Source organism: Coffea arabica, chromosome 1e, assembly GCF_036785885.1.
Source record: "Coffea arabica cultivar ET-39 chromosome 1e, Coffea Arabica ET-39 HiFi, whole genome shotgun sequence".
NCBI classification, from domain to species: Eukaryota; Viridiplantae; Streptophyta; class Magnoliopsida; order Gentianales; family Rubiaceae; genus Coffea; species Coffea arabica.
Window position 1 is genome coordinate 9,036,000 of NC_092311.1, and position 12,079 is coordinate 9,048,078.

The 12,079-nt window shown below is 37.0% G+C and overlaps 1 protein-coding gene across 1 annotated transcript; it reads left to right on the top strand.

Annotated features, from left to right (window-relative positions):
- Positions 1-1,394: 1,394 nt before the first annotated feature.
- LOC113700747 (G-type lectin S-receptor-like serine/threonine-protein kinase LECRK3) lies at positions 1,395-2,837 on the top strand. The gene has a single exon (XM_027221200.2). It carries the CDS (start codon positions 1,395-1,397, stop codon positions 2,835-2,837), a length of 1,443 nt encoding a protein of 480 aa, XP_027077001.1.
- Positions 2,838-12,079: the final 9,242 nt, after the last annotated feature.

Sequence of the window (12,079 nt, forward strand, 5' to 3'; positions counted from 1 at the left end):
TTTTTAGAAAATAAAACCTCACTGAATATTGGCTCACTCCCCCTTAGATTTGTTTTCCTTGCAGGAGTGGAGACCCGGAGCGGATAAGTTTGAACTTGAATGTAACGACTCTCTTATACATGTATATTGGCAGATAGATTTTATTTTGATATTTTAGTAATATACCCTATGTTTCACTTTTGGTTTGTAATTAAGTTTGAATTATTGGTTGAATTGTAGAACTCCAGTACTTATGTGGAGGTTTGAATGGTTATTTTGAGAATTGATTGCAATGAATGTAGTGAGTCCTAGCGAGAGTTGGGTAGGCGATCTGCCAAAATCTTGAATATGCCCTAGGAGGAGTTGGGGTCATCACAATCATAATCACAAATAAGGACCACATGCATATTATTCAAACATTTATGCTCTGACAATCCAAATAAAAATAATTAATCTTTTCAACCCAATTCAACAAAATTTTTCATACTTTTATGTAAAAATCTATTTATTTTTATTGATTTTTATTTAGATATTAAAAGAGTGTGCATTTTACAGTTGGACTCACCCCTTTTAGGCATATTCCTTTGCAGATTGTTAATACTCCATAAGATATACTCTGCTGATGTCACTGATTGGTTCTGTTTGTCATTTTAATGTTACAAAATCAACTTATTTGTTTATTACTTTAAGTTGGTCAGCAATGAGGCTGACGCAAACGCGGAACGCCAAGGCCGACACAGACCATTTATATATTGTCTAGCCTTTGAAGGAAACGCATATTAGACCCCATTGACAAAGTCAAGTCTTCAATTTTTAGCTGTTGTTATGACAATGTGTATTCAATGCCAAATCCCGATTAGTTTCAAGAGTTTAATGTAATGTAGAAAATTAATTAACATATTAACCAAAAACGACAATTGCATAAGAGCACCATTTACTTGCTAGTTTTCTTAACAGTTGTGTGATTTTCTTAGTTACAAATTTTACCGCATAAATTATAATAGGAACTTGCAGGCCGTCAAGCATCAGTTTTAGTGTTTTACCAAGTCGATTTTGAGAAAATTTCAGATGAAATGATTTGTCATGACTTGAGAAGCAGTATAATTATGGACTAGATGGTTACTTGTTACCCGGAATTGATAAAGTACTATTTTTTCTTACACGCTGTTGTGTATGAAAACTACTCATTGTAGCTTGATCACTGAACTAGAAGAAAAGAACGTTAATGGTAGTAACTAGATTCCACCTATACTATATATGTGGATGTGGTCCCATACGCGTAAATGGTGATAGAATCGTAGAAATTGAGGCGAACAAGCAGATCTCACTGCTACTATGCAAGAGTTGACTCCAAAGTCTTTCGTCCTATTGTCCTATGCATACAACATGTAAACAGGACTAAACCATCTATTGCAATGGCATCCCTATGCATACAACTCATCTTCTTCTTGTTTCTCTTCCCAATATCTGCTTTATCTCAAAAAAATGGTATTGTGCGTGTGCCTTTGGGCAGTACTTTGACTGCAGGTGAAACATCTGCTAGTCCTTGGCTTTCACCTTCTGGCGATTTTGCATTCGGGTTCCAGGAAGTACAGCATAAGGATCTGTTCTTGCTTTCCATATGGTATCACAAGATACCAGACAAGACTGTAGTTTGGTTTGTTAATTCAACAAATCCAGTGCCACGAGGATCGACTGTAAAGCTTGATCCTCAAACAGGGCTTGTGCACTGTGACCCTCGAGGCTTACAACTTTGGAGTGCTAATGTTGATTCTGCTCAAATTGATCATGGTTTTATGAATGATACCGGCAATTTTGTCCTCAAGGGGAATGATGATAGCTGGCTCTGGGAAAGCTTCAAACATCCTGCTGATACGATACTCCCAAATCAAGAATTGAAAATTGGTGATTCTCTTTCTTCTCGAAAGTCAGCAACAAGCTTCTCTAGAGGAAGATTTTATCTCCGTTTTCGCGATGACGGGAATCTAGTGCTTGTTACGGATGACGATGCTGAGTACTACAATAGTAAGACTTCTGATTCTAGAGATCCACTGTATTCTGGTAGCCAAGTTACTTTTGATGGCAGAGGTGCCATGTACATAAGGAAAAAGGACAATCAAACAGAGCAGCTGAATCTAGTTTCAATACCACGGTTACCACCAGCATCAGAAAACTATCATCGGGCAACAATAGATTTTGATGGGGTCTTCACACATTATTATCATCCCAGGACTTCTACTGGAAATCCGAACTGGAAGGTTCTTTGGTATTTGCCGCCGAATATATGTATCAGCCTTCGAGCAAACAGGGGCAGTGGAGCTTGTGGATTTAACAACATTTGCAACCTCAAAAATGGAAGACCAGTTTGTGAGTGTCCAAAAAGGTATGTATTGCTTGATCCAGATGACACGTACGGCAGCTGCATACCAAACTCAACTCTTAGTTGTGCTGAAGTAGATGGGCGCTCTGCAGAAAACCTTTATGATTTTGAGGTTGTCTATAACATAGATTGGCCACTGTCTGAGTTTGCGAAAATACATCCTTCAAATGAAAGAGTCTGTGTGCAAAATTGCTTGCGTGATTGTTTCTGCGCTGTTGCCATTTACAAAGAAAACAATTGCTGGAAGCATGGGCCGCCACTATATAATGGGAAGGCAGATAAGACTATTCACACCAAAGCTTTCATCAAATACCGCAAGAGTGATGGATCAAAGCCGAAGGACCGAGGCACCTTTATACGTGTGGAACCTGTCCTTCTTGGCACCTCTTTCTTAGTAAACTTGATATTCATTACGACTGCTTGTTTGGGCTTTTACCTCATGTACCGGAAAAAGAGGGTAATATCATTTGAATACTGATGTTGGGGGATATAAATTAGCATATTTTTCCATACAAAGAGCTTGCAGAAGCTACCAATCGATTTAAGGAAGAGTTGGATAGGGGATCATTTGGCCTTGTGTGTATAAAAGATGAGTTACAAAATTAGTTCCGAAAGTAGCATTGTTGAAGTCAAGAAGTTAGAATGGCTTAAGATGCTGAGAAGGAATTTCGTGCTGAAGTGAAGTGATAACAATGGGTCAGGCTAACCACGAAAATTCGGTCCCATCGCTTGGATTCTGTGATGAAGGACAACATCGGCTATTGGTGTACGAGCATATGAGCCATGGCACTCTTGCAAGATTGCTATTGTGAAATCCCGAATCTTTTGGTCCTTCCCTTACTAAACTATTTAATTGGCTAATTGTATATTATTAATTATTTTACGACTAGTTTAAATACTTCATTTAACTAAAACTATTTAATTGACTAATGTTATTGATTGTTTTACTAGTAGTTTAGATACTTCATTTATCTCTTTTGGGATTTTATATTAAACTAGGCATTGGTCCCCGCGGCGTCGCGAGGAGCCCATATTGTATGTTTTTTTGTGGGTTTTTGGGGTATGATAGGTTTCTTTATTATTATTATTATTATCATTATTATTAGTATAAGTGGGAGGTCTTGGATTTAAATCTCCTACTTACCATTTCTCTTATCTGATCATCCAACCCAACCCTCCTCTATTTGTTTATTAATTATATGTACATGTGTTTTATATTGGAATATGTGTAAAGATTTGTAATATAATTTATATAATGTAGTATGAATTTGTCATATTTTGTATTATTTTGAATGATTATGATTATGTTATGTTTATCTATTGGTAGAGTGGTTAATTGTTTTGCATTGTTTTGGTATTTTTATTGTTTACCGTATATTTATGTTTTGTCCAATTTTGATTTGATTATTGGTTCTAATTTATTTTATGCTAGTGAAAGTTGTGAAAGTGGATTAATTGAAGGATTTCGTAGCATGTATGATAGTATAATTTGAGGTGTATTATCCTAGGTTGCGTTGAATTTTGTAATATTTAGTATTGATTAGTTATGTGTAAATTGTATAAATTTTTTAATTGTTTGTTGTTGGTACTATTTAACTTGTGAAGAATAATTTGTAATCTAAAGTTGCTGATTTGTTTGCATATCATATTTACTAGTATTTACGGTCAATTAGGTTAAAACTCATTTTTCATTTGCTAGTGGGCTTCTGAAAATTGTATTTTTCAAATTGTTAGACAAATCTTAGGAAAAGTAACTTTTCAAAAGTTCCTACTGTGAATCAGATGAATCAGAACCACAACCAAGGCTCTGCACATCCTTGGACCATACACTTGAAGAATCTTTGTTAATTTAGATACGAATAGTGGAGCCATTGAATCAAGAGATTTCATTGGGAAATTGGGCTTTTGAAACGAATAGAAAAATCGATGAAAGGGTGAAAGTCGCAGGCTGCAACTCGGTGCCGTGTGGCACGTCTGGATGGCATCCTACTGGCTACCAGCGTGGCTCCTGTGGGAGCAGCTCAGGATGATTGAGTGTGGTGGTGGAGGCCCAGAAGCGGCGGTGTGATGAGGGACTGAGCCCAAAGGAAGAAGACGGCTGATGTCTTGGTTTTAATCTTCAAGGTTGTGGTAAAAGTTTTAGAGTTGGACTAGTTTTCTAACTAAATGGCCCTTTTGCTTAAATTAAACGCGAATTGTTGTACATTTGACCAATTGAAGAGGTATAAAGCCTAATTAAACACAATAATATGAAGAAATGCCTACATCAATTATTGCAAGCTGTTTTTATGAAATGGACAGTTTTTGTGAGGTCTAATCCTTAAGAAATGACCCAAAGTTAATTAAGCTCTAAAAGCCCAATTTTATTATAATGATGCGGATTTAGCTAACTGAATCCGATGGCTTCAATGACTTTTTTAAGAACCTAACCTTGGTAGATTGTAAACACTAACATGAAGTTAAACAAGACCTTTTCATGGTGTGCTTCGCTGTTGAGTCAAATCCAAACTCAAATCCAGCACGAACAAGTGTGGGCCTGTTTATACCAAATTAGAAACTTTCTTAATTTATAGATAATTGAACTAAGACTGTTTATCAAATGGAAAAGTCTTCCCAAAATGGGAAACCCTTCAACAGGGTAACTTTCAATTTTTGGAAACTTTTCAAGTACTTTTTATAGAAGAACCGACATGATTGCTAGGGCTATTTAAGATAGGAATAAGTACTTTAAAGATAAGATGGATGAACTAATTGAAAGATATATGTTATTGCTTATAGGGTTGGAGGTACTTTAAATTTAAGGATCTCTTTAAGCAAATAGTTTGAGGTAGGTGTTTCTTTTCCCTCTATGTTTTTCAACTACTAAAGTATGAATTTCTCTCAAATGAAATCTTATGTTAATATATGAAAATGGATAATGTATTCCTACTTGCCTACATTTCTTATGTTACAAAATATGAATGACTCGCATGTTTTACCAAATGTAAAGAATGGGCACGTGATGTGTGAAATGAGTTTATGTTATAAAAGGCTCTAAAATGTCATGAAATGAATGGTAAGGGCTATAATTCTTTCATGTTATGATGATCAAGTAAAGATCAGGAAAAATGCTTGATCGTTTATAACCCATGATTGGGTAGATCAATTGAAGATGAAGGAAAATGCTTGACCTACCACTCTTCTAGAAGGGGTTAATTTCTAAGTTAGTGCTCAGAAGCCAACTATTGTGTGTACTTGTTTATGAGTTGTTTCGTGAAAGGAAAAGAATTGCAGGCTTATGAATTTCAAGTTTGACTATGTTTGTGCCATATACGATATTGTTTATATTGCCACTCACAAGTTCTATATGTAAAGCAACATATGCTTTTGTTTTCAAAATAATTATGCATGTAATATGCTGTTAAAAATCTTACGAAGTATATTGTATATATATTAGCTACATGATCTAGTAGGCAATTAATTGCTACCTACTGAGTGCACATCGTTCAACCCATATTTTTTTCAGATCGAGAAAGGAAGATTAATTGCAGTTAGAAGATAAGAGAGAGGTAAATAGATAGATGACCAAACACTAGAAATTATAGATCAAGGTGTTAGTAGATGTATTAAATTAAGACTATTATGTCTTTAGTAATTATAAAGTTTAAATTTCAGTAAATTTTTGGAAGTTATGATCAAGATATCTAATATTTGTGAGAGTAAGGTCTTGTGGATACAGCATGCCAACTTACAAATATGGTCTATGGACCTGAATTTGGAGGATGATAGCCATTATGTGATACCCAAGTTTTCTATTTGTGGTCTCAAGTCAAAAATTAAGAAGTTTGGGGTAAAGTTGAGAAGTTTAGGGAAGTTGTGGTATTGGAGGATAGTCAAATAAAATATTGGAAGAATTGGCAAATGAATTTTTAAGGTGTTTGTCTAAAATTTTATTCTAACTTACTCTAGAAGTTGTAAAACAAATTTTAAAAATGTAAAACTTTTTTTTTTCTTTTCTTCCTTTCTTTTTCCTTTTCTTTCCTCTCGTCTTCTTCTCCCTCACCTCACCATTCACTGCCCGCCGGTGCCGAAACCTCCACCAGCAGCAGCAGAAAAATTTTTTTTTTTTGCTTTCTTCTCTCTTTCTTTCTCTTCTCCCTTTCCCTCTCCTCCTTTCCCCTCTCCTCTCATCCTTCCTCCCTTCCCCGTCACCCCCCCTTCGGCGTTCGGGTCACGTGATCGGGAGAGGGGGAGGGAGCGGGGAAAGAAAAGTGGTGGGGAAAAGGAGGAGAGGGAGAGGAAGAGGGAGAAAAAAAGGGAAAAAAAAACCTCTACCAACGCAGGAAGAGCTGCTGGCCGATGGTGGCCGACAGCGGAGGTGAAGGTGGGTTGAGGTGGGAGAGGAAGAAAAAGAAAGGAGGAAGGGAAATTTTTGTGCTTCAGCAGGATTAAAAGAGCGCCCCCTCATTTCTCAGCAGCCTCAAAACTACGTTAAAATCACCACCAACGATCCAAGCATCAGATGCTGGGTTATCCCTCAAAAGGTCCGCCCAAAGTTCAGATCTTTCAGCTGCAGTACACCGGGCATGCACAAAGGAGACGACAACCTGAGCGCCTAGAATGTGGGTGTGGGAGAGACGGATCGACACATGTTGGGAGCTTTCTGACGGGATTTTTAATTTCAATGCAACTTTAATTCCGAATTTACACTCGTTGGACTGCAAGTATACAGGTCGCAATTATAGTACAAGATGTGTATCGGGTCGATCTCACGAGGAGCAATTTAAACAATTACTAAGCCCTTGTTTTCTCTATTATTTAGACTTACAATTAATTTGAGCAGAGAAAATATAATGTTGTAATCTACAAACCTGATCTACAAATCTAGTTTAACAAATGCTGAATGCAAATAGCGAAATTTCACTTAAGGAAGATTCTAGGGATGTAGATTCCACTTATGGCAATAAACAACACAAATTAATGGATTTACTTTTTGCTATTATTCTTGTTTAACCAGAGATTCATTTCGAAAATTACCAAGTCTCATTTTCATGATGAAATGGCCTAGAGCAATATAGATTTCCCTATTTTCATGGTGAAATACTACTACTACTCTGTTTTATTTCATGAAATGCTAAATAATCCACCTAAGTGTATCTCTATTTTCATGAACATACAACTCAAGCTCTACTCCTGTGTTTCCATTGTTATTACCAATCCTCATTGAACAATAACAACTAATAACAAGCTATTGGTGATCAATCAACAACAAGTAATCACAGCTACACAAGTAGACAAGTTAATAAAAGATCTAACAAGTGTACATCACCTTCAATTCATATTATTTAGCCATAAGTTTCATCTACTCCCTAGATAAAGAAAATTAGCTACTCATGAATGATTTAACAATCAAACTCACAAGTTTATTAATGCAAAACATCATGAAGTACAAGTATAAGAAAGGTAAAAGAAAGCTTAGCCAATTGAAGGTAAAGCTCTCCAATTCCTGCTATGTTCTTGTACAAGATGGTTACAAGTGAAACTCCAAATGCTTCTCTAAGAACTCTTAACTAGAGAGAAAACTTGTTACAAGAAGGAAAACTAGCTACGTATCTTCTCCTGCTTCTCCTCTGTGTTTCTGCATAAAAGGTGGTAGAAAGTCTATTCTTTATCCTTCATAATTTCTTCCACTCAAATTTTGTAAAAAGAAGTCAAAGATATGATATTTCTTTTTTTTCTACACTCATTTGGTCTTCTCTTTTGTTGCAGAAGCATGTGCCACCGATTTCTGGCCCTCAAAATAACTGAAAAAGTTGTGAGAAAGGTAAAGAAAAACGGCTGTGCCACTTGGTGAGGAGAGAGACAGATCCGAACCTCTGATCCGAGGGCTGAAAATTGATCCGAGCTCGGATCAGTGGATCCGAGGACTTCCCATGATGGATCCGAGGTCGGATCGTCCTGATCTCGGATACACTCCGCCAGAAGTACAGACGAGGGCTCGGATCCCTCTTGTACACACGGATCCGAGCTCGGATCCGTGTTGAGCAATTTTCCAGTTTTTCACTTCTTCCCATTTTCTACATTTCTGCTCCCAATTTCTTGTGTACTTTGTCCTCTGGGTAATCCTTACATTTCTTTCAGCTTGTGCATGAATTTCATACATCAATAACCTTCACAATTTCACCAAATTAACGCATTAATCCACTCATTTATCAAGTTTTGAACCTTTAAACAATATTTAAGCAATTATCACCAAAAGAATCCAAATATGGCTTTAATTTTCTCAAAACATACCAAAAAATCATGCCAAATTTGTACAAAATGTACGTTAAATATTCACATATCAAATTCCTCCACACTTGAATCATTGCTTGTCCTCAAGCAATTTTACACAAAACTTCAATGATTTAATAAATAAATCAATATACGTATTTTTGTCAAATTTAATTCCTCAAAAACCTAGAAACCAATCATTATGCCATTTCTCAGATTACACTAAATACTCATAATATTCAATTAAATAAAAATAATTATGCCTTAATTTCAACAAATTCAAATCAATTCTCTCATTCTATCCTAATTCCACAAATAAGTAAATCACATAGTCAATTTTATGGCCTTCCTCATCCCAAAACTTAACAATTTAGAGGGATTTATTCACATTTCATCTTATTTAAATAGTGAAAACGTCTTTTTACGCGAAAATCAACACTTTTAGGTGAAAATTCCCGGTTACTCAACATTTCACTTATTTAAATTGCTAAGCATACTCTTAATTCCAATACATTTTTACGCGAATGTCGACATTTGTAAATGCCAACTCCCGGTTACTCAGTATGTGAATCATTGGAGTAGAAAATTAATAATAATATTTTTTTTTAACAATCAATTTCTTTTTCCCTCTAAATATAATTAAAGGAAGAATTTGGCCTTGTTTTTTACTATATCAATCATTTACTTATAAAATTAAGTAAAAATGAGAAATATCATTAATCTTGCAAAATTCTAAGCATAATTTTTCTTATTTAACCAAATATACTTTTTAAAAATGTAAAAAATCCTAATTGCATAATAATTCATTCCAAGTCAAATAAGAACTAAACTTTTCCAAAATACACATATCATTTTATCCAATGGAAGAATTAGATACTTAAAATTTTAACATTTTGGCCATTTAATTAGAAGAATTGCAATGAAATATTGGAAAATATTTTAGAAAAAATTTTGACAGAGTTTCCCCATAAAAATGGATGAAATTCCCTGCCAACAACCTCAATTTCACAAAAATTATCCTCATGACAATATCTCCAAATATAATTCCAACATTTTTAAGCCATAAACAACTAAAATCATGCATTTCAAGACACAATCACCCATAAGATATAGTAATCCCTCCCCCACACTTAAAATCTACAATGTCCTCGTTGTAGAGGAAGGTAAAAGAACTGAAACTTCCCTCAAATAGGTGGTGATGCAATTTGAAGCCCTTAATCATCACGATCATCCAAATTCTGCCCAAAATGAGACAACAAGGGTACCAAACACCATAAGTAGCACAAGATGATTCAAATAAAAGAAAACTAAAATCACAAAGTTTGTCTTAACAAAAGAAAAGAAAAATAAAGAAATAAAAGATCTAATCCGCTAAAGAGTATCATGGCTGCTCGGAACGAGGGTCTACTGCCTCCTCGGCTCCATGAGGACCATGTGAGGTACCAATATGGCCCTCCTCCTGATGAGGTGTCGGAGTAGGGGACCGTCGGATATGGAAATGATCCTCGATCGCACGAAGACGGCGATCATGTCGGTCGAGGCGCTCGGTCATCATCCGCTCCGTCTGGTCAATGCGCTCGACGACTCACGTCTCCATACAGCACATGGCATTGAGGAGCTCTTGCCATTTGGAGCGCGGTTGAGGAGGTGGTCGCGGAACCGGAGGAGGAAGAGTCTGCTGTGCCTCCGTCTCTTGAGTTTCTGCTTGTGGTTCAGTGTGAGGCGGAGGTTGAGTGGAAGTCGATGCTTCTCCTGTGTCCCGGATCAAAGCAGCTCCAAAATCCGTAGAAATACCCAAAGCCTTGAGTATAGAAGCATTTACCTCCTCGGCAGACCTAGTTACCACCGCTCTCTCGGTTCCAAGAGGAACCTTGAGCTTCTCAAAAACGAGGGATAGCAGTCGAGGGAATCCGAAGCAAGTCTCGCCGGCCCTCATGCGAGCTGTGGTCCGCATATAGCTGATGATAATGCTGGGTAGAGGAATACCGGTCAACTGCACACCCACACCATGCATCATCTTGTCCAAGAAGTAGAGATCACTGTTGCGGAGCTCCCGTTTTCCACTTCTTTTTGGTACCACATTGAAGGCAAAGAGGTAGAAAATCAAGTGGTACCTATGCTCGAAGGAATCGGCGTAAACTGTAAGCTTCTTCGCAGTTCCTCTCTCTCGATACTGGCCCTTTAGGCGTCCAACCGCCTCTCCCACCTGCCAAGGGTCTCGAGCCGTGAACTCCTTGGTCAATTTGACATCTTCGCCTGCGTCTTTGAGTTGGACGAAGCGTCTCAGTGTATCTCGATTGAGAGCCACTCTCCTGCCTCGAACCCATGAGACGATGAGGTTGCCACTGTGGCTCTGTTTGTTTTCTACATTAGCGTAGAACTCCCGGACCAGATTGGGATAGTAGTGTTTGGGCAACTGAAGGATGTTCTCCCATCCAAGTCTCTTGAATGCTGTAGAAATGTGATAATACGCGTCCACCTCCGGTGCCAAATGCTTTTCTATTATGATCTCCTTGTCCAGTCCGGCTTCATACCACTGTTGGTTTTCAAGCGATGTGAATCGTGTGGTATCGTAGTCCGGAGGTGGCTCGGCACGGCTAGTAGACGCGGTCTTCCGGCGAGAGCGAGGTGGCGGCTCCGGCGAAGGAGATTCTTCCTCAGGTGACTCCTCATGCAAAGAGGGTGTGTGTTCCTCACTTGAGGAAGGAGTAGGAGTACGAATGCGAGCCCTCCTTGTGCGAGTCATAGTTCCTATACAAAAATAAGATGAACGTTCATTAGAAATCATAGAAACTTGCTCACATATGTGAAATGAGAATTTAAGAAAATTTCGGCAGAGTTTCCCCTTGAAAAAGGGTTAAACTCCCTGCCAAAATGTACCCAAATTTAAACAAATAACTTCCTAACAATTCTCAAATCCAATTCCCACATTTAGAAAGGATATTACCAATAAGGAAATCATTTCATGCATATTAAGTGCAAACAATTGAAAATTATATCCATTTGCAAGAATGAACACTCAAACACTTGAGAATATCTCCAATCCAATTCATAACACTCATAACACTCAATTTACATACACATGAGTTCCAATTCATCCAAACAAATACTAATTATCTCAAGTAAAAGTGGTTCAATGTGCTTAACTTAATTGGGAACACACTCTTTTACCCCATGGGCTATTGCTCTAATGATAGCATATCATTTTCAATTGGTATAACAGTGATGTATACTCCTCGGAACAAGTTCATATATTCAATGAAAGCAAAATTCAAGAGTATAAATCACTAAAATGCTCAAGCCCAAAAATTGAGAAAAATTCTTAAAAATATCACCAAATCCACAGTTTTCTCAAAAATAAGCATGAAAATAGTTGTAACAATCTATTTAAGCACAATGTAGCACAATTGTATCAAGAAATTCCAACAAATATGCATTTATCATAATATTCCCAAAAACTAGAAATAT